Source organism: Telmatherina bonti, assembly GCF_933228915.1.
Source record: "Telmatherina bonti genome assembly, chromosome: 14".
NCBI lineage: Eukaryota > Metazoa > Chordata > Actinopteri > Atheriniformes > Telmatherinidae > Telmatherina > Telmatherina bonti.
Genome location: NC_136612.1, coordinates 35,519,107 through 35,541,694, shown reverse-complemented (window position 1 = coordinate 35,541,694; position 22,588 = coordinate 35,519,107). Strand labels below are relative to the sequence as shown.

Below are 22,588 nucleotides of genomic sequence, written 5' to 3'. Positions count from 1 at the left end.
ACTCAGGAATGAAGAAGCTGTGTGATGGTCTGCAGAGTCCACATTGTAACCTGGAACGTCTCAGGTCAGTTTCTCTGCTGCTCTCATGGTTTTCTCTGTGATGCAACAATCTGGAACATTTTCTAAACTACTTTGAAATATTGTGAATGAAATATGTGCAGAGTAACACCATGCAACATGAAAGAAACATTTGTTTTATTTAGGACTTAAAGGAATAAATGAGCCTTTAGTTAAATACAGATGTTCTACTTTATCTTCAGCTTTGGGTGAACCATGGCTCTGGTCCTGCTGCTTTATCACCTTGTTTCCATCCAGTGTTGCAGGCAGATAGTAAACAGAATGACCTCCAATGGTTTAGTCCAGGTTATTTTCCTTTTCCCTGATGGAAAACATGATGGAGTAAAGGAAAGGTGGTGGGATAAATTCAGAGGGAACCAAGAAAATATTCCAGCGTTGCATCGAGAATCCGACCACAATGACCCTCATCTGTGATTTCAGTCTGAAGCTCTTTAACGCAGATAAAAACCCATCAAATAAAACAGAAGAAAGTAGCGAAACAACATAAAGTATCATTTCAATAGAATATAGCAGAGAAGAATGTTTTAGTTACATGAAAACTGAAAATACTGAACATGGAAACAGGTGAGATCATATCTATCTGTATATAATTATAACTTTACACGTGTGGTTGTTGTGAAACCAGCTGTACCTTTATACACTTTATCATTCCATGGTAAACTGAAGATGTATCATTGATTATTGATCAAATGAAAAATGTTTGCTGATTGTGAGATATTTGTAGCTGATGGGAGAAATTTGCACAATTTCGACAAAAAACTTGACTCAGTCCAATAAAACCTTCTGGATAAAGTAAAAACAGTGAAACTTTTCACAGCTCCTCATTAGAAGTTCAGCAGATATTCTGCCTTTACAGAACTTTTTTCTTTTTTAAAGGAATGTATCTTAGTTGTTCCCTAACATTAAATGTGGCAGAAATTTAACACAAATATTTTGTTCAATTCCTTCTCTTCAGACTGACTGGACGTTCCCTCTCAGATGGAGGATGTTCAGCTCTGTCCTCAGTTCTCAGCTCCCAGTCCTCCAGACTGAAGGAACTGGACCTGAACATCCAGGACTTGGAAATGAAGCAGCTGTCTGCTGGTCTGCAGAGTCCACATTGTAACCTGGAAACTCTCAGGTTGGTTTTACTTCTTCAGCTTCATAAAGTCTTTGTGATCCAATAGTTTCAGTGTGCTAAGAGCATCATCATTCCTTTGTTTGTTATCAGCAGGCTGAAGCGGATGATGAATGAACACAACATTTGATAAGTTTGTAAAGTATTTTGGATCATCATCAACCAATATGATAACAGAAAATACAATACTGACAACACATGAAGTTGAGTTGAAACCAAGAGCACATTGTGATGGCCTGCCATCTTAGTTTGTTTGTATTAGGTGTGATTAGGAGAGAATGTAATGCACCTGCAGAGGTGGGAGTGGCTTAACTTATAAAGCCTGCTTTTGCCAGACTCACTCCCTGGGTTTTTTCCTCTGGCTGGGCAGCATTTCTCCCCCCATCACGGTAATTATAATTTGTTCAGCTTTGGGTTGCATTTTTGTACAACATTGCACACATGGTCACACAACCATTCACAGCATTTCAATACTGATATTTTACACACTCAGACCCCATTATGAGTTTGTTTTGAATAAGTTCTGTAAATAAAGAGAATGGGAATAGTTCATCCTATATTTGACTCCCTCTTTTGTTACCACTGTGAGCCAAGTTGGTAACATGTTAAGTACATTCCAAACAAAGCATTTTTCCCAACTAAATGACAAAACCTTTGGTTGGCTTATATCTGACTTTTATAACTATTTATGAACACATTTAAACAGAAGAAATGAACTATGTTTTACTGTGATTAACAATATTTAATGCATTTTAATAATGGTTTTAACATATTTATATTTTAGTCTTTTGGGTCTGTAATGAAATTTTAGACCGGGCTACACTTGTAATGACTCTTTCCATGGGGCAGGAGAATCCACAACTCACTTTAAGTGGGGTATTGTCAGGGGGAGAATATCTGGAGGCATGGCAATGCTATGGAGAAAAACGCTTGATAAAGTATTAAAGTTGTCAGAATGGGCCTTGATTGGTGTAGTGGCACACACTTTACATGTACCAATAATGAATTTATTTTGCTAAATGTATACACTCCCTATGAATGCCAGCAGAATGAAGATGAATATTTGAATAAGCTTGTTTTCTTTTTTTTTAATTCATACATTAAAAGTAGTGCTTCCCATTATAAATGTGGAACAAGTAACTGTATTGACTAACAACGATGGTCTTATGAACAAAGGGAAGCTTGAATGGTCAGCTCTGTCTGAGGAAGACCTTACAACTTATATTAACACAAACTATTAAACAGCATCAGTTTGCCATATGAGGCATTTAGATGTACTGATGTAAATTCCACTAACATGGCCCATTAAAGAGATGTCTGTTCACTGTATGATGATATTGGAAAAGATGTAGTTGAATGTGGAAAACCCTTTCACAAAAACAGAACAAAGAAAAATCGTATGCTGCCTACATGGAAGAGGTATGTTGTGGTGTTTTATGAGCAGGCCCGGCAAGCCACTACAGAGAGGGCTTTGGTTGGTAGACCCCGGCAAGGCGCTGTCTATGAAAACAAAATGCTAACGAATACGAGGTACAAATATGCAGTCTGGTTCATCTGTCGAAATGAACAGAGTATGAGGTCAGATTTACTGGCTGGAAAACTGTTCACTAATAATGTCATTGACTTCTGGGAAAGAAATAAGAGTTCTCAACAGTAACAAGGCATCCCTGCCCTGTACTATAGATGGTATTACTGGAACTGATCAGATATTTGAATGCTGGCATCAGCACTACAGTGCCCCGTTTAATTGTATTCAAAGTGAGCAGGTTATTGACAGAAATATTGAAGAAAATGATTTATTATAGCACATGCTGCCGGACAACAAACCATGCGGTGAAGATGGTGTGTATGCTGAGCACCTGAAACATGCCAGTATTAGACTCTCTCCTCTCCTGGCTCTCTGCTTTACCAGCTGTACGGCACATACATGAACTCCGGTAGTTCTTTCGCGGAAGTGGGGAAGCTGAAATGGGACGAGCTACAGATCGGTTTCCACTCTGTTCTGTAGTTTTCCTCTTACAGCAACAAATGTTATGTAATTTGTAATATTGGTAACTATGTTCTTCATTTTCCCTGTGAGATGATTCACTCTTCAGTTTTGTTCCAAGAGCATTCCAGGGAGGACGATCAGTGGTAGAATTATTGTTCGGTTCAGTGTTCTCTGTTTCTTCCCAGTCATGTTTGTGCTAATTAGCTGCATGTTAGCAAGAACTTGTCCATCGGTTTTTGTCAGAGGAGGAGTTGTTGTTTCTACAAAATACACTCTCCTACATTCACCTCTAGCCTTTGAATCTTTGTTTCATCATCTGAAGAGGTTTGTAATAGTCATCTGTAGATACGGGAGCCATCTTGTAGCTAGTTAGCTTTAGTTAGCCTTACCTCCTGTGTAGCTGCAGATAGGGCTTCTGCTATTTGTAGGCCATGATGGCGTGGCCCTGACAATACTGTAAAAGACTTCAAATATAGTAGTATCCAGCCAAATCTAGCACAAAATATAGTCCCAGTGAGTCTCCAGGACCTGCTGTACATTAGTGTTCTTTTAGGAGATTGATGAGAATATTGGCAGAAAAATGCAGGCAGAGGGGAGAGCGATACAGCAAGTGTCTGCAAGACACAGAAGCAGGAAGTCCTTTAAAGTCTTGTTTCTGCTAGGTCGAGTTTATACTGAAATATTGTATTAAAACGATAGTCTGGTTTTATTTATCTGGTTTACATGCTGCATATCATAGCTGCTCTGAGGTGTTAACCTCTGAGTTTGGCTTTGCTGTGACCACACACAGATCCGTGCACGTACACACAGGTGAATACACTTCCACGAGCACTGCATACACGTTGGAAAAAACAGTAACCGCCATAAAATCAGACACAAATATCAGAGAATATATTAATAAACCTCTACCATGGAAGTGAATTTACTCTCTAGTGAAGAGCAGCCATAGTTTATCCTGCTGTGATGTTAGGCTGAGGACTTTGTGCACATCCCAGGAACGTGCACCGCTGAACAGGCTCGATCTACCGTTGTTGCAGGAAGTTCTGACTCTTATTACAGCTAAAACTTGATCCAATATTCTTTCTTTATTAATGATTAAGCAGCCTGACTTTGTTTATATTTACATCAAGTCTATTGAGCCTTTAAGTGAGACTGTAAATATCATGGTGAGTCACTACATGACACGTTTCCCCATCAGAGCTCATCTCATCTTCCAAAGTGACAGGATGTTACCATCAACCACTGGCCAAACGCCGGTGTCAGAGTCCAGGCTGCGACTACGACCGCGTCCCGCAGCCGTTCCAACAACCACAACATGTATCACATTATGTCTGAACACAATATTTTATCAACATAAAAACTCTTAAAAACTTCACATGCTTCAAGATTACATTAAGAATTTAGGACTTTAACATGTTTGGAACACAAACATGAATAAGTCATGGAAACTATATAAAATAAACATTAAAAAATTGTACAATGTCCCTATAGCCTTTTTTTTTTTTTAGTGCTGATATGTGCTTTTATTTCTAGATTAAATTTTTGTCATGTCCTGCTCTCTGGTCTTCCCAAAAAGTCTGTTTCCAGCTTAGAGTTTTTCAGGAACCCAGCAGCAGGAGTTCTGATGAGGACCAGAGGGCCAGACCACATTACACTGGTTTTAAAATGGCTGCATTGGCTCCCCATATGTTTCAATGTTGATTTTAAGTTTTTATTTAGTCATTTATAAATGTCTTAATGGTCTTGGGCCTTCTTATTTATCTGACCTCCTTTTAAGATATGAGTCCTGATGGACCCTGAGGTCCTCTGGTAGCGGCCTCTTACTGGTTCCTACAGAGAGAACCAAAACCTACAGCGAGGCCTCTTTTCATCACGACGCTCCCCGTCTGTGGAACAAACTGCCAGAGAAAATCAGGGCAGCTTTTTTCAGTGTTTTAGTCACCAAAGTTTATTAATTTATGTTTAGTAATTGTTTTTCATTGGTCCTAGTCTTGATTGATCTTGATAAACTTTGATAATTCCAGTGGTTTCCACATGGGAGACTCTGCACTGGGGGCGATGCCCACTCAGTCTGCAGGGTTGTTGCCATGGTAACGGCTTCTGACTGGGCGGCCACTACATTGCAGGCTTTTGGCAGTGGTGTGGATGGGGGCCCACCCCGAGTCATAATTGTTCCAATGGCAACGCCCTCTGTGGACATGGGTGGGTGGTCCCAGGAGAGAAAGGATCCCCAGCTGTGTGCCGAGCCAGATGTTCATTTATTTCTTTATTTATTATCTGTTGGTGAAAGAGACAGGAGATATTCTTCTAGAGTTGTGTTATGCATCACAGACATGCGTTTGTGTGTGTGTGTGTGTGTGTGTGTGTGTGTGTGTGTGTGTGTGTGTGTGTGTGTGTGTGTGTCCATATACTGCATTTGTAATCTTTGTTGTTTTAACAGAAGTAAAGCACATTGTGCTGCTCCAGGTATGAAAGGTGCTGTATAAATACATTTGATTTGATATGAATGGAAACTGTTGTGTTAAAACGTCCTAAATGTGACAGAAATTTAACACAAATATTTTGTTCAATTCCTTCTCTTCAGACTGAGCAGCTGTTCCCTCTCAGATGGAGGATGTTCAGCTCTGTCCTCAGTTCTCAGCTCCCAGTCCTCCAGACTGAAGGAACTGGACCTGGACCTGAGCATCCAGGACTCAGGAATGAAGAAGCTGTGTGATGGGCTGCAGAGTCCACATTGTAACCTGGAACGTCTCAGGTCAGTTTCTCTGCTGCTCTCATGGTTTTCTATGTTTCAGCTTCAAACTTTCTCTCTGTGATGCAACAATCTGGAACATTTTCTGAACTACTTTGAAATATTGTGATGAAATATGTGCAGAGTAACACATCATGCAACATGAAAGAAACATTTGTTTTATTTAGGACTTACAGCGTTGCTTCTCAAACCTTTTACAGTGTGTAATACCTGAGAAAATATCCAGGTCTCTAAGTACCATCATGACCAACCTGAACATGCAGTACTGAAGGCTTACCCTGTTAGCTATGTACACTTCACAAAGGAAGCATGTTTACTCCTAAAATGAGGATTATTTATTGATAATCGTTTCCAGCCACACAGTACAAAACGGCAGCATTATAGCAGGCACTTAAACTCATCCTAACAAGGTGTGTGTACCAGCCTTTTTTAATTTAATTAAAGGCCGTGGGAGCGTAAACGGCATGTTTTCATGCACACTTCCAACAAAAGGCTTCATTAAAATAGAAATGATTTATTTTCCATTCATCAAAAACAAAAGAAAGTGAAACTAAACTTATATAAACTAAAAGTTACCAAACAGATTCTGTGTTTGATTTAATTTAACAAAAGTTAATAAAAGTAATTGAAAATGGTCAAAAACCAAAACCTTCCTAACGACAAGAAACCCGACATTGTCTGCCAAATCCCTCCATAAAACAGCGACCCGCTCCCCAGACATGACAGATGTCTAACAAAGCATCCAGTCACCAGGTGAAATGTCCACATTATCCATAACTCATTCCATAATTCATTACTGGGTAACTTAACACATAATACAGTTAATAAATGAAGTTAAATAATAACTAAGTTGTTCACTTTGGGCGTCATTGGGAAATATTTCCAGAACTGCTGTCTGAGGGAGGCGAGGTGTACAGTGATGCCGTTCCTGACACACCTTGGATTAACATGTCCCTTTGGTGACATTATTTTCAGTCTTTTCTAAGGGTACCATCATTTTATCCCCATGAGTTTATTTTTTATACAAATCTGTTGAAGCCTGGTTGAAAAGCAATGTCTGACTTTCATTGGATTCATTTTATAGATTTTTTATTATTACTTTTGTCAGATTCACATTATTTCTGTGACCATGGTGAGTTTTTCTGTTGTTGACTGAAGGGAACCAATAATGTTGTTCATGTCTGTAATTCAATACTTACTGTGTATCATAACCATATTTATTAGCTACAGTGTGAGACATCACCCAACAGCTCCTCCTTGTCTCCCTCTGTACCTGGATAGTACCTCATAGTACCTGACATTACATGCATAGTACCTGATAGTACAAAGATAGTTCCCGATAGTACATGGATAGTACCTGGCCATACAAAGACAGTACATGCATAGTACCTGACAGTACCTAATAATACCTGAAAGTACCTGGAGGTACCTGATAGTACGTGCATAGTACCTTGGTAGTACATAGACAGTACCTGAGGTCCAGACCTCGCTGTCCTCAGTGGTATCTACACGGCCATGACAGCCAACCAGCTCTCTTTTCCCTCTTCATCATTCCAGCTCTACAGCCTCTGTAGAGATGCTAAATAAACATCAAAACATCTCTCAACCAACCAGTTTCAGTGTTCAGCTTCAATGCAGAGTGAAATAAAGAAACTAACAGCTAAAAGAAGCCAGATAAAAGTTAAAGGTACAGGAAGCGACAGCAGCAGGATGCACACAGGTTGGTCCATGTACATTTACTGTGTGGAAAACTTTCTCCATGATTTTCCTCTTTCTCTCCAGGCTGAGTGGGTGTGGTCTCTCAGAGAGAAGCTGTAAATATATGACCTCAGTTCTCAGCTCCCAGTCCTCCAGTCTGACAGAACTGGACCTGAGTAACAACAACCTGCAGGATTCAGGAGTGAAGAAGTTGTCTGGTGGACTGAAGAGTCCAAACTGCAAACTGGAAACTCTCAGGTCAGGATTCATCACACTGGGTGTTTAAAGGAGTTTTTATTCATGACTAACATGATACCTGCAGAAGCTGTTGTTGTTATTATGTGAAGCTTTCTGTGTGCTTCTGTTACACCTGTAATGACCACAGTTTAGGAATAATGTCGCAATGCTCTTTGTGCTGTTACCATGGAAACGTAATGCGCCGTTGTCAGTGTGATGGGCGGCGCCATCATCTGCTTGACTCTCTCCGTCTCTCCCCCCTGTAGGCGAAGCATCACCCCAACGGTGCCGTCAGGTCGGGTGGGGGGGTGGGGGGGGGGGGGGGGGGGGGGGGGTTGGGGAGCAGCTGCACTCAAACTATGAACCGTGTTTACCAAAGCAGGACTCCAAAGTTTTATTGATGTATCAGAGAACTGATTCAGACTGGGTATAAAGTGCATTCAATGTCCCCTGTAAGAGTTGAAACGGCAGAAATCTATTTCAGCATCATCAGTCGGATAAAACTAACCTGTCTCACCATGGTCTGGAACCAGCTCACGTTCACTATTAGTGGGTAAACAATCCAACGCTTGGTGAATTCTGCTTCAAAATCCGGATATAAGATGTAAAAAAGCCAGTAGCAAAAATCCCTTTTATATTTATATATATATATTTATTTATATATATATATATATATATATATATATATATATATATATATATATATATATATATATATATATATATATATATATATATATATATATATATATATATATATATATATATATATATATATATATATATATATATATATATATATATATATATATATATATATATCCTGCTCCTTCACAGCTTTCCTCTCCTCCTGTTTTCTTGCTTTTCTTCTCCTGCTCCTCTCCTCCTCTTCATCTTCACGACCCTAACACCTTGTAACTTGAACTATTTTTGGTTATTGCTTTTCCTCCTCTTCCTCTTTTCTTGCTCCTCTCCTCCAGTCTTTTCATTTTTATTCCATTTCGTTTATCCAGTCCACTGGATTTACTGGGAAGTCCTGTGAAAAGACCGTTCCAGTAAACCAGTTTACTGGAGATGAATTATGGAGGGAAACAAAATGAAAGTAAATATCTACTATTTACTTACAAATAAACGGCTGGACTTTCCTGGTCAGACTGTTTTTAAAGCTTTCACCAGTCAGTCAAGCTCACCAAACATGACAACCTGCACATAATAAAACACTCATAATGTCAACATCATCCATCGTTCAGACGTGTAGGCTGGTGAGCTTTGCCTTGTTTGTAAGGGAGTAAGTCAGAGAGGAACCAAACCTGGGTAAATACTTGGTTTATAATAATAATAATAATAATATTAATAATATTGATGTTCCAACTATCCAAGACTACATCCGTAGCCTACTTACCAGGAGAGGGGCGTGTCACGTAGTCGTATTGTCTGGAGTTTCTCCTGTCTTTACGTCTATGAAATGATGTGACCAGAAACAGATTTACCTGGTCACGGCTCCTAAACATGCTCCAACCGGCAGTAAGCAGCAGGAATCCAGCAGACATGTATTGTCAGTTCTGTGTCTGGATGGAACATTGTTTTGCACTTCCTGGCCACCGTATTGTTTCTGTATTTCTGTTTTATTAGTTTTGATTAAAATGAATTTATGGACCAGTTTAACACATTTAAAAAACAGTCAAACATGAATATCTCTATAAAGCAGGTAAAGCAGTCTGCAGTTAAACCTGCTGGTTGAACCAGGAAGTCTTTGAGTCGACGTTCAACGTTAGTTCTCATTCAATCTTCTCACATGTGTCATTTTCCTCTGGAACTTTCTCTCCAGGCTGAGTGTGTGTGGTCTCTCAGAGAGAAGCTGTGAAGATCTGTCCTCACTTCTCAGCTCCCAGTCCTCCAGTCTGACAGAACTGGACCTGAGTAACAACAACCTGCAGGATTCAGGAGTGAAGAAGTTGTCTGGTGGACTGAAGAGTCCAAACTGGAAACTCTCAGGTCAGGATTCATCACACTGGGTGTTTACAGGAGTTTTTATTCATGACTTACATGATACCTGCAGAAGCTGTTTGTATGAATATCTACGGTGGCCTTGAAGTGTCATTGCAGTACAAAACCACAACACTCCACAATTAGCAGCAACACAAAGGGAACAATGTGAGACGGGTCCAGTTCTTCATTCAGCTTTACTTTCACTGCAAGTCTCTCTAGGTTTTTGTGTTTTCTATTCAATTCAATTAAACTTTATTTATATAGTGTAAAAATAAAAAAAAAAAAAACATAATGAATGCCAATTCATAAAAGCCTATATAAGGAAACCAACAGATTGAGTTGGAGGCTCCAACTCAATCTCCCATCCTGAGCAAGCACACTGGCGACAGTGGGAAGGAAAAAACTCTCCTTTAACAGGAAGGAAACCTCCGGCAGAACCCGGCTCAAGGACAGGCAGCCATCTGCCTCTGCTGTGTGGGGGGAAGAGGACAGAAAGACAACAGACAACAGGAACTGCTACTCCCGGCCAGGGAGACCTGCTGAGACAGGAGACATACATGTTAATGATGCAACACAGTTATTGGGGGGGATAGATCGAGACAGATAAAGAGAAAGAAGCTCAGTGTATCGGGAAATGTCCCTCAGCAGTCTAAACCTATAGCAGCATAACTAAGGGATGCTAACCATCCCTAGCTATAGGACTTATCAAAAAGATAAGTCTTCAGCCTAGTCTTAAAGGTGGGGAGGGTGTCTGCTTCCCTAACACTAACTGGGAGCTTATTCCATAAGAGAGGGGCCTGATAACCAAAGGCTCTGCCTCCTGCTCGGCTCTTTGAGACTCTAGGAACCACAAGTAAGCCTGTAGTCTGCGAACGAAGTACTCTGCTTGGTATAGGAGAAGTATATCTGAGTATCATCTGCATAACAATGAAAGTTTATTCCATGCTGTTTAATAATTTTGCCTAAAGGGAGCATATATAGCGTGAAGAGTATTGGTCCAAGTACAGAACCTTGAGGAACTCCATGACTTACTGTAGTTTGGGAGGAGGACTTGTCATTTCCATGAACAAACTGAAGTCTATCAGATAAATATGATTTAAACCAGCTTAACGCTGTACCTGTAATTCCAATCACCTGTTCTAGTCTCTGTAACAGAATGTTATGATCGACTGTATCAAATGCAGCACTAAGATCAAGCAAGATAAGTACGGACACAAGTCCTTTGTCTGAGGCCATAAGAAGGTCATTAGTAACTTTCACCAATGCTGTCTCAGTGCTATGATGAGCTCTAAATCCTGACTGAAACTCCTCGCATAAATTATTTCTGCTCAGGTGGGCATGTAGCTGAGCTGAAACTATTTTCTCCAGAATTTTGGACATCAACGGGAGATTAGATATAGGTCTATAATTTGCTATCACCTGTGGATCCAGAGATTGCTTTTTAAGTAAAGGCTTGATTACAGCAGTTTTAAATGATTGTGGTACATATCCTGTCACTAAAGACATATTGATAAGATTTAATAGAGTTGTATCAACTAAAGGGAAAATGTCCTTAAAGAGGCTCGTTGGGAGAGGGTCTAAGATACAGGTGGATGGTTTAGATGAAGCTATTATTTTAGTTAGTTCATGTTTTCTGCAGCCTGTCAGGATGTCTGATCACAGAGGAAGGCTGTGCTTCTCTGGCCTCGGCTCTGACCTCTAACCCATCCCATCTGAAACATCTGGACCTGAGCTACAACCATCCAGGAGAGTCAGGAGTGAAGCTGCTGATGGCTGCACTGAAGGATCCACACAGACTCAGGTATGGAGAGGCTGCTGCAGCCACACCATGTCTGATAGAGGAGGAAGATCTGTACATGTTTCTCTGTCCTTCACTCAGTCTGTCTGTCGGCTTCATGATGGACATGAGTGTCAGATGATGTCTGTTTTTATGGGAGTCATTTAACTGCAATTTAGAAAAAATACAACAATAACACATAAAAATACAATGCAGATAAACTGTTAGAGACATTTGACAAATGATGAAAAGGGTCTATTGTGGGTCAAACATGGGGCTCAGGACCTTGTAGGGACAAGACATTACTCAGAATGGTCCTTGCAGTGTGAAATATTTCTGGGTTGGGGGCAACAGTCCATCATTTAGTCTGCAAGCAGGTTTTAATGTTTGAACAACATTGCAAACATGAAGCTGAGTCTCCAATGGAAAACCTTTGCTCAGGTGTAGCAGCACTCCACCTTAACTATTAGTTCCATCCAGTTAATAGATGTTGTGGGCAGAGTCCCGGCTGTTCTTACTGCATCAGTGTTTCCTGGAACGACTGAGGTTCCACCTGCATGTGTTTATTACATTACATGTGACGGCTATCAGTCACACACTAATGTATAATACAAAATCTTACTTTGTCAGAAAACTTACTTCAAAGTAATCCCACCTGCCCTGTTTCCACCAGTCTGCAGACTGGAACAGGAATATGCTGCACAATACTCTGCCATCTTCTTGTTTGGCTGCTAGCTAGGAATGCTATCAGATTAGCTTCCAGTCCAATATGGCGGCTGCATTTCTCCCTCTCCAGTAGCTAATGAAGCGTCTACAATATATTATGTCTATGCTGCTCACAACACTGACGCCTTTTAAAGATGTCCTCTGCACCGATACGCCACCACGTCCTCCAAAGCCAAGATGCTTTCATTAGCTGGACAGCGTCAGTGGAGACGGTTACAGGACAAAGTGTAAAATGTGTCAGCGAGTGTTTGCATGGCGCATGGTGGGCTGTCTGATGTCACACATCATGCATCAGGAAGGCAACGCTGCAGACACGTAAGAACACAGAAGTGACCCGGTTCTGACTGATCCAGTGTGGGACATGACGTCCTTTTTAGCAGAAGATGTCAGAACATGGTGGAGCTGCTGCAGGAGACTGTTGTGCTTTGATTGTTTACCATGTTGAGTTTTTACAGTTGATTAAATGATCATTTATTTAATATACAGTAGTATTCACCCATCTAAATATTATATATGTCCATTTTAACTATAAGTCAGACTCATGGATTAACAGTTAATAAATAAATGCTGTTCAGAGAAAACTTTTCTCTTTTTAAAAGAATTTTTATTTTAATAGTTTCATTAAGTTCTCAGTTTGTTTGGATTCTAGTTTAAAAGTTCATTGTTGCTCCCTCCACACAAGCAGACCTGCTTTAGTTGCTGCTGCTGCTAGGGATGCACCGATACCAGTACCAGTATTGGTATTGGTGCATCCCTCAATTCCAAACGTGTGTACTCGTACCTGGTATTAATAAAAGTGTGCCGATACCACAACCGATACTGGTATCTGTATCGATACCAGTATCAAGCTAGCACAGATGTGTTTGATGACATGTTCCAGATGTGTTTTAAAAGAAATAAATGCCTTCAATGTTAAAATGTGACATTTTTTGTTCCACTAAAACAGTGATCCTCACTATTAATTCAACAATAAACTCAATAAACTAAGACAAAAGGAGAACCGCCAGACCCCCCAGACAAACAGCGTTCCCACGCTACGTATCCTGCTACGTTGCCAAATCAGTAACATTCAGCTTTTTAGCAAGGAATGGTTATCCTAAATGTTGCACGGAGTAATGGCATTCTTATGCAACAGTATCTGGTGAAAATACAATAATGCCTCCAGAATGTGGGCGTTTCTTTTTCATTATATATACGGAGCTACCGACGGAGCAGCTCTTTGGTGGAGTTCGCTGCAGCTGAAATCAGCCAGAACTGGCAACCCTGTCAGGGTCAGTTAGGGCCGTTAGGACAGCAAAGTTTCTGCAAGCAGCCTGCAGCTCTTGTTTGTGGAGAGAACTGCAGCGTTGAGGATCATTATGACTTGTTTAGATGCATTTTCAGAAAGCCAGAGGCTGCTTCACGAGTCAGTGAGCCGCATGCGATGAGGAACACGACACTAAAAGCTGGATCTTTGTTTCAAAACCACACATTTATAGTTGTATTTAGGTAAAATGTGTCGAATCAGAATAAAACTTGTTGAAACTGTGAGATCTGTAATGTTATTATATTTGTATTGGTGAGGTAACTTCAGAAAGGATGGGTCATTTATTACAAGCTAATGAAATCTTACACAGTTATAACAGCAGTAATAACCATAGTCACAATAATGTTGACATAAACACATCTGGTATCGGTAAATATTCAAAGTTCAGATATCGGTATCGGATCGGAACTCCCAAAAAGTGGATCAGTGCATCCCTAGCTGCTGCCAAATGCTCCATCATGCAGCTTCTCAGTAACCAGCTTCACTGATTCTGCAGTTTTTTCTTCTATATTTCCCTGTTATATATTAAATATGGAAACATGTTATTACGGCTTTATGGAGCCTAATTAACAGCACTTTATAGACACAACATAAAAGCCAGCACTGCTGTGGGAGGGGGGCCGTGGTGGTCATGGCCCCGAGGAGCTGTGGTGGCCGTCCCTTATGTCCACTTCTGAAAGTTGGCAACGCTCGTAGATGTGAAGAGAGACGTTAAAACTGTGTCACTGACCAGTCTACTGGTGCACCGGGGTGTGGACTGGCCCCCGCTGGGTGGTCAGCTGGGGGTCCCAGTCCTCTGTGGGCGCTGTGTGGGCCCCCTAACTGTGGGGTAGGGAGGTTTAGGGGCCTGTGTCCTGTCCACCCTGGGTGCCTGGTACCCGGCAGGGTCTACATCTGCCGGTCTCGGCCCCCTGGGGCTTGTGCCCACTGACTGTGGGGGGGCTCTGGCCGGGGCCTCCCTCTGCCCCCTTGTGGCCGGGCGCTGGGCTGACTTCAGGGTGGGGGGCTGGGGTCTGTGGTCGGGGTGGCTACCGTTGGGTCTCAGGGTCCTCCTGGCCTGCCTCTGACCTTTGTGCAGGCGGGGTCACATTGGCATGATGACTCTTGTGCGAACACGTTTCACTCCGTGTGTTCTGCATGTGACACAGTCACTGAGTCGTCCTGCAGGTTTACTCACTAACACACATTTTCCCTTCATTTACTTCTGTGTGTGTTTCTGCTTTTAGTTGAAATCCATTTTTCCACTTTGTTCATCTCTGGTGCTCCTTCAGTTGCTGACTTTGTCTTCCTGGGGGGGCCATGAGACGCCCTTTATGTCTCTGTACAGGTGCAGCAGATGGTCTAGAAGCTGTGATTGGATTGCAGTGTTTCCTTCCTGGTGTATTTCTGTCTCCTCTTTGTCTTCTGTTTACTTTCCTTTCTGTTCTCTTTCTATCCTTGTTCTGTCTTCTTCTCCGCTCAGGTCCAGCTGTACCATGGAAACTCAGTAAAACCAAGATTTATTCTACATAAACTAATAAAATAAAAACTTAAATGATGAAGGGGATCTTTATATCTATGAAGCTCCTCTTTGCTCAGCAGAACACAGCAGCCAGACCATCATTCTGCTGCTTTCATGCTGGACAAGTTAAAAAAAACTGTCAGTGAATGAAGCCGTCAGAAAAATGAACTTCTGAACGTGACTTTTTCTTTTCTTTTTTATAAAATCTATAGAATGAAAAGCTTTATCTGCATGACAAGCTCCTGCTTCTCACCGACAGAAAGATCCATCAAAGCTTGATCAGTTCCTAAATGTGTGATCTGGTTTTTCTGCTCTTCTTTCCAGAATTAGTGAGTTTTTTTCTCCAACCTTTCTTCCATCGGTCGGCCTCTGCTGCAGCCTCAGTCCATCATGCTGCTTTTTATTTCCACAGCCTGTATTGTTGCCTGTTGGACACATTTCACTTCAGATTCCTTCTTCTAAAGTATTTCCATCATGTTTCTGTCACTACTTTATCCTCTTAACCTGTTTGCAGGTTTATTCCTGTCAGCTAACTGATCTTTCCATCAATGTGTGCCATTATTTCAGAGCCTGCATATGAGCTCCCGTCTCGTTCACACCAGACCCTCTTCACCCCCGTTCAGTCAGTTTCTTCTCTATACATGTGCTCCCAGAAATGACAAGCTGTCACTCATTTATTTAACCTTTATTTGAACTGGTTAGTCACTGAGGTTTCCCTCATTTACAGGGACGACGAGTTTACAGCAACACATCATAAACACAGAACAATAAAATCAGAACAAATCCAGATGACTTCACAAAGATAAATATAAATAAAAGTTTGAAGTCAATGACGTGGTTGTATAAAACTAATAAAAATACTTCACAACAACAAGACCATGATGAATTTAAAAAGTCAGACATGAAACATTTAAAATCAGTAAAAGATGGGATGATCTCCAGTCCCAGAGATTACTGAAGTGTTCCATGTATCTGGAGTGTTAAAAGAGAAGGCCCAACTCAAACAAACGGGACTTTAAAGAGGTCAGGCTACTGGAACGACTGGGATCAAACCCACAGCTCCTCTCTGGTAGGGATGAAATGTATGGAGGCAGTTTTCCAGTCAGAGCCTTAAAAATAAAAAATAGCAGTGTTTCCTGCATCTGTCACTGAGAGAGGAGCAGCCAGCCTTCTGATAGAAGAGGCAGTGGTGGGTGTCATAGCTCTCCCCGGTAAGAAATCTGAGAGCAGAGAGGTAGATGGAGTCCAGAGGTTTGAGGGTTGTTGCTGCTGCATGTCTATAGATGATGTCGCCGTAATCCAACCCTGATAAAAAGACAGGCAACTGTTTTCTTCCTGCCAGTTAGGGATAGGTATGATTTGTTCCCATACAGGAAGCCGTAGAGGGTCGTAGAGCGGAGACAAGAGCATTGACATGGTACCTAAAGGTTCATTTTTCATCTCTCCAGAGGCCGACATACTTCTATTCAGTGACTCGCTGAATGCGAGAGCCGTCCCTGCTAGATAAAAATAAAAATGTGTTGCTGCCGTCCATGTTTCTGGAACGGGAAAATAACATCAATTTAGTCTTTTTGTCATTTAAAACCAGCTTTAAGCTGATAAGAGCCTCCTGAAGAATATTAAAAGAAAGCTGGAGTTTCTCTGTGGCCATGGAGTCAGCAGTACAATACAGGATAGTGTCATCTGCATATCAGCGGGCATGACAGTCACTAAGAGAAGGAATTATATTGTTAATATGTCACAAGTTGTGACTTCCAGTTGATCCCCGGGCCACACCAACACACACACGAATGACAGTGGAATTTAAAAACAAAGGAGTTTATTCACTCTCTTACTTAAAGCTAAAACGTGAATTTAAAAAGGATAAAAGAAATAAAATAGTCCAACCCAATAAATGGAGGGGACAGGGCACCCGGTCCTTATGAGTCCCTTGTAAGCCCCTGTCCACAATCCTCCTAGAAGGCGAACCAGCATCTTGTGAATGTGTGTGGCGGCGTGCGACGGCGCTAAGTCCTTCCTCCTTCTGCATCAAGCGGAGGATCTCTTTGCTCTGCGGTGTCCGCGTTGCTTGGCCCCGCTGTGCCAAGAGTCTGAAGTCCTGCCAAGAGAAACCCGGAGTGAGATAATCGGCAACTGTTTGTCTCTTTTCTTAACGCATCCACACTATGTCCTAAGGGTTTGGTTCGTCCCTTTACTTATCTTGAAGCAGGCGTTTCCGTTTCTCCATTGCCGGTTGTCCGCGCTCCAAGGGATCTCTTTCCGCTGATCGGTCTCACCTCTTGCTGAATCAGTCCTTTTTGTTGTCCACCAATCCACCATAATTGGGAAAGGGGAAACGTAACAGGGCGGAGCTGCACTCCATTGTTCATAATCCATGGCCAAAAAGTCCATAAAAACAAACACTTAAACCACAGAAAAACATGCATTAAAAACACAAAGATAAAAACATGCGTTGGTCACAAACATCTAAAATACAAAGGCAGCTCCTATCGGCCCGAGACAGAAACGGTGAAAAGGTCCCGATACAGACCCTGGTGGTACACCTTTAGTTACAGGTACGATGTCAGAACTTAAAATTAGTAGTGTGACAAAGAAGCCTTGTCACACACCCTGCAGACCGACACCAAACACACACACACACACACACTTGTACCTACCTGACGGTGGTCCTGAGGACCATCACGCCACCAGAGACACACCCACGGTACCGGTTAGCAGCCGCATTCCCGACGTTCCACCTACTGTTAGCAGATCATTAGGGGAGCACACCCAGTTGTCTCCTTACTAATACTGGGAATAAGCTGCTGGACAGTTACTTACCGTGCATCTCCAGGCCTGCTGGTAGTTTGTGAAAACCGAGGCAATGCTCGGGCCGCGTTTAAGACGTCAACCTGTCGCAATGCGGCAGTGACGTCACCGTCACGTGATGCACTGAAACGCCGTATCACATGAATAATCCTGTTTAGTTTGACCTGTGTTATGATGATTCTACTGATGTTGGGAATGTTTAAATGTGTTTCCTTTGTGGAATGTTTTGGTATGCATATTTGTTATGGAGAACAAACGGTGTTTCAGAAAAAGCCTACTATCTGTGGTAACTGGGAAGCTTCCTGTTAGGGGAGGAGCTTGATGTTTATAAGGAGCTCATTTCTGAGCTGGCAGGGTGGCGAGTAGGTTGGAATGTGTGTTGTGAAGCTGGCATCTAGAGAACTATTGGTGAGATCTTGTACATATTGTAAATATTGTACATACTGGGACGGGACACTGTATATATTGCTGCACTTTGGAGGAGTTAGGGCTGGAAGATGAATCAGATTTTAATCTCAGTGACGATCTGGGTTTCCAACGATGATAAAAATAAAAGGGTGTGATTTCTTTCCTCTCTGCAGTTTCCTCTCCTGCTGTCTTCAGCTGCTAATCGAGCGTCTCTGGCGTTGCAGCGCTGTGCTGTAAACTCCTCCCACAGCCGCTTTGCTTTCATTCAGACACTGTTGCCAACTTGGAGACTTTCTCGCTAAATCTGGAGACTTTCAAACCCCCTTGGTGACTTTTTTGTTAAAAGCGACAAATCTAGCGACTTTTACTGGAGTTATTGGAGACTTTTCTGGTGTTTTGGCGACTGACTTGAAGGCTCATATTGTTCTGCAGTTACTGTAAGGAAGGAGCAGCGGGAGCCTCTCCCCGTCCTAAAGCACCCGGCGGCCAGTCTCCCAGTCGCCTCCGGCTGCAGGTGCAATGTAGAATAATGGCAGTAGGTTGTGGAAGTTCACTACAACATAGTTTAAATTTATCTATTGAGTTTACATCAGTATTTGCACTTTGTCAAGACAAAGCTTCATGTTGTTTGTTTTCTAAAAGATGTGGAATCCTAAAGACATTGTTTAAAAGCCTGTTTAATGTTAAATAAATTCATCTTGTTAAAGATAATGGAGAATTGTGTTAAATAATCCAGATCTCAGTTTCAGTCCAAATAATTGTGATGATTATTTTGACCATAATGGAGCAGCCCTAGGAGGAGTTGTAAATAAAGCACCTCAACGGAGCGATGACTGCACCATCATCCTTGTTAAGAGCACAGAACCGCGTGACAACCAGACTTTACACATTGACGCCTCGATGATAAGTAGTCAGAGAACCAATCACAGCCACTCGTATGGAAACCTAGATTGCGTAATCTATTCAGCAGAATATTGTGATCAACTGCAGATCTGGAGTGGGACTCATTTTCAGCCCTGGAGTTTTATGCCTCAGACCAGCCCACTATGACCTTTTAAAACCAACCAATGATAACCTTACATGTTAAGTCTACACTTGCACACTGCTCTGCAACCCCTTTTAATCCAGTCTAGTTTTCTAAAATATCTCCAATTTAGTGCAAGTAAGGATTGTTTCATAATTCAGATTTATTTCAACTCAGATGTTGTTGAACATCTCCAACACATCTTTTAGAACAAAATCAGAATCTACATTCTGTTCAATAAATGTTCATAGATGTCCAAACCTTAAAGATAAAGTCATACATAAAATATTAAACATTAAATAGAAGATAATAGAAAGAGTTTTACTTTCTAATAACACTATAAACTCTTTTTTCACTGTAAGTAAACAGTTTCATCACAACTTCACAAAAATAAAAAGCAGAGTTAAAGGGGAAATCTCCAACTCTATTCTTTACATCAGAATTTCCTTTTCTGAATATTAAATATCAAGCAAATTAGTGTCCATGGAGATCTAATCCTTATGAATAAAGAATAAAAACTGCTCTGTTCTCTGCAGGTTTGTTATTAACAGTCTAATGATGCTTGGTGATAAACAAATGATAAATAAATAAATAGGAAAACCAGCGGCCCTTGCTGCCCAAACATAAGTCCGGCCCACCAGGAATTATCCCGGTCCTCCCGATCAGACACACACAATGCTTTTGATAAGTCAACAAATAAAGCAGCACAATAGTTTGTTCTGATCTAAAGCTGTGATTCTATCAGTAGTGATGAAGGTGATGGCTGAAGCAGTGCTGTGGTTGGGTCTAAATGAGAGACATGTCATGTCCATGTTAGCATGCTCTGACCCCCCTCCTCCTTTCAGGGTGGAGCCTGCTGGAGAAGCATGGTTGAGACCAGGTCTGAGGAAGTGTAAGTGTGTTTTTCACTGGATTCATCACATTCAACCATCTTCACACCGTCCCATCACTCATTCATCAGTCACATCAAAGTGTCAATAGATCAATAAGTGCAGCTGGATTGTGTTTGTTCTCTCCATCAGATTCCTGTCCACTCACCATCGACGTCAACACAGTGAGCAGATACCTCAAACTGTCTGACAACAACAGGAAGGTGACGCTTGTGGAGGAGCTTCAGTCATATCCTGATCATCCAGACAGATTTATTTATCCTCTGCTGCTGTGTGAAAATGTTCTGACTGGTCGCTGCTACTGGGAGGTGGAGTGGAGAGGAGTCGTTCATATAGCAGTGAGTTACAGAGAAATCAGCAGGAGGTCTGTGTTTGGATGTAATGATCAGTCCTGGAGTCTGAGATGCTCTGATGTTAAAGGCTACTCTGTCAGGCACAATAACAGAGAAACACCCATCTCCTCCTCCTCCTCCTCCTCCTCCTCCTCCTCCTCCTCCTCCTCCTCCTCCTCCTCCTCTGTCTCTAACAGAGTAGCAGTGTATGTGGACTGTCCTGCTGGCTCTCTGTCCTTCTACAGAGTCTCCTCTGACTCCCTGATCCACCTCCACACCTTCATCACCACATTCACTCATCCTCTCTATGCTGGGTTTAGAGTCTGGTCCTGGTCTGGTTCCAGGTCTGGTTCCAGGTCTGGTTCCAGGTCTGGTTCCTGGTCTGGTTCCTGGTCTGGTTCCTGGTCTGGTTCCAGGTCTGGTTCCTGGTCTGGTTCCTGGGTGTCTCTGTGTGGAGTGTAAAGACTCTGCTGGCAGCAGAGAAGCTGATGAACAGATGCTTCAGGCTGTACATGTCTGTCTCTTTCACTCAGAAACATCTTTTCAGATTCAGTTTGTGTGTGAAACTCTTCTAAATGATTCTTGGAAACTTCTTCCTCTTCAGTCCTTTAAAGATGGAAGCTGAGCTTCTTCCAGGATCCACATGTTGTTTTTCTGTCTGTTTCCAGTCAAAGCTTCACACTGAGTATCAGGATGTTGTGTTCAGCTCATGTCGGCTGCAGTTACATGTTGAATTAAAGATGCATTATTGATTTGTGTCACATTCTCCAAATGTTTCCTTTTATCTCAATAAAAACTCTCACAATCATTTCAGTCTTTATTTCTTCTATTTCGCTCTTAATATCAGAAAGTGAAATGATTTCAGAGCATTTCATTCGAATGTTTGATGCTTCCTGGAATTACTTTCACTTTCATTTCTTCCTTTTTCTCAAATTCTACCTAAAGAAAGAAAAGAAAGGTTAGACGTCGTCATTAGCTTGGAAGTCAAACAAGTCAAAGTCCGTCCCACTTCTGGGACGTCCGTCTGTCCAGTTAGGACCTAACACTGATTGTGGATCAGTTCCACCTGATCAAACTGATCCACAATCTATGAAAGTATGAAACTACAAGTGTTGTGTTGTCAGTAAAAGCAGAAAGATCCAGCTGAAGATCTTAAGTCTTACTATTCCAGTACACATACTTAGTGGCCGATCACACGCACTTATCAATACTTTCCAGATGAAATCAGCAAACTGCCAGAAACATTCAAAGGGCTTTTATTGATTGAAAAGTGTCTTGTTTTAATGAGAAGGACAGGAGAGCGTCCGCTTGTCTGATGGCTGTGTTTAATGTTGTAGAAAAGGTGATCCAGACGCAACACGCTGGTTAGAACACACCGCTGCTGCAGAACACTGCTGCTGACGTTTTGTCATGTCTCAGTAAAGTGTGGGAGGAATTCCCAACAACATGACACAGCTGAGAGTTGAATGTGGACAAGAAGACAAACCAAAGGCCAACATTTCTAGCATCACTGACACAGACGCTACAAGCTGAGGAGCCTCCTCTCTGCTGACGTCTCTTTGTATTTCCAGCAGAAAAACATCCACAAGAGGAAAAGACTGGAAAGCCTTCTGAGAGGCTCGTCTCCTCCAGCTGATAGAAACAATCATAGTGAGCATCTGAAAAGAATCACTTTAGTGTACAAAGCATTGATGGGCCACCAGCTCTCATGTGAACGTGGAGTTGGGCTTTTCCAGCGTTTCCCTGCACGTCATTGGGGAGAGGCGTCCCGCCATGTGGCCTGTTTCTCTGGAACTTTGGCTGAAACTTTTAGCGCATATTTTCCAGGAATACGGCTTCTGGCCGCTGTGGCTTGGCATGTGGACGCTTCCCACTGAGACATTTTCCACAGGTGTGACAGGAAGAAGGCCTCTCACCTGTGTGGCTTCTCATATCAACAGTCAGATGACTTGTAG

The 22,588-nt window shown here is 41.8% G+C and overlaps 1 protein-coding gene across 1 annotated transcript in view; it reads left to right on the top strand.

Moving 5' to 3' along the window:
- The window catches only part of LOC306765680 (uncharacterized protein), a gene marked incomplete at both ends in the record, with an annotated part of 112,316 nt that extends 89,728 nt beyond the window's left edge, over nucleotides 1–22,588 (top strand). The window contains 6 exons of the mRNA XM_079253164.1: nucleotides 7,720–7,893; nucleotides 9,701–9,867; nucleotides 11,485–11,662; nucleotides 20,257–20,303; nucleotides 20,434–20,977; nucleotides 22,525–22,588. Of these exons, the coding sequence (XP_079109290.1) occupies nucleotides 7,720–7,893; nucleotides 9,701–9,867; nucleotides 11,485–11,662; nucleotides 20,257–20,303; nucleotides 20,434–20,977; nucleotides 22,525–22,588 (1,174 nt within the window). The remainder of the gene's footprint in view (nucleotides 1–7,719; nucleotides 7,894–9,700; nucleotides 9,868–11,484; nucleotides 11,663–20,256; nucleotides 20,304–20,433; nucleotides 20,978–22,524) is intronic.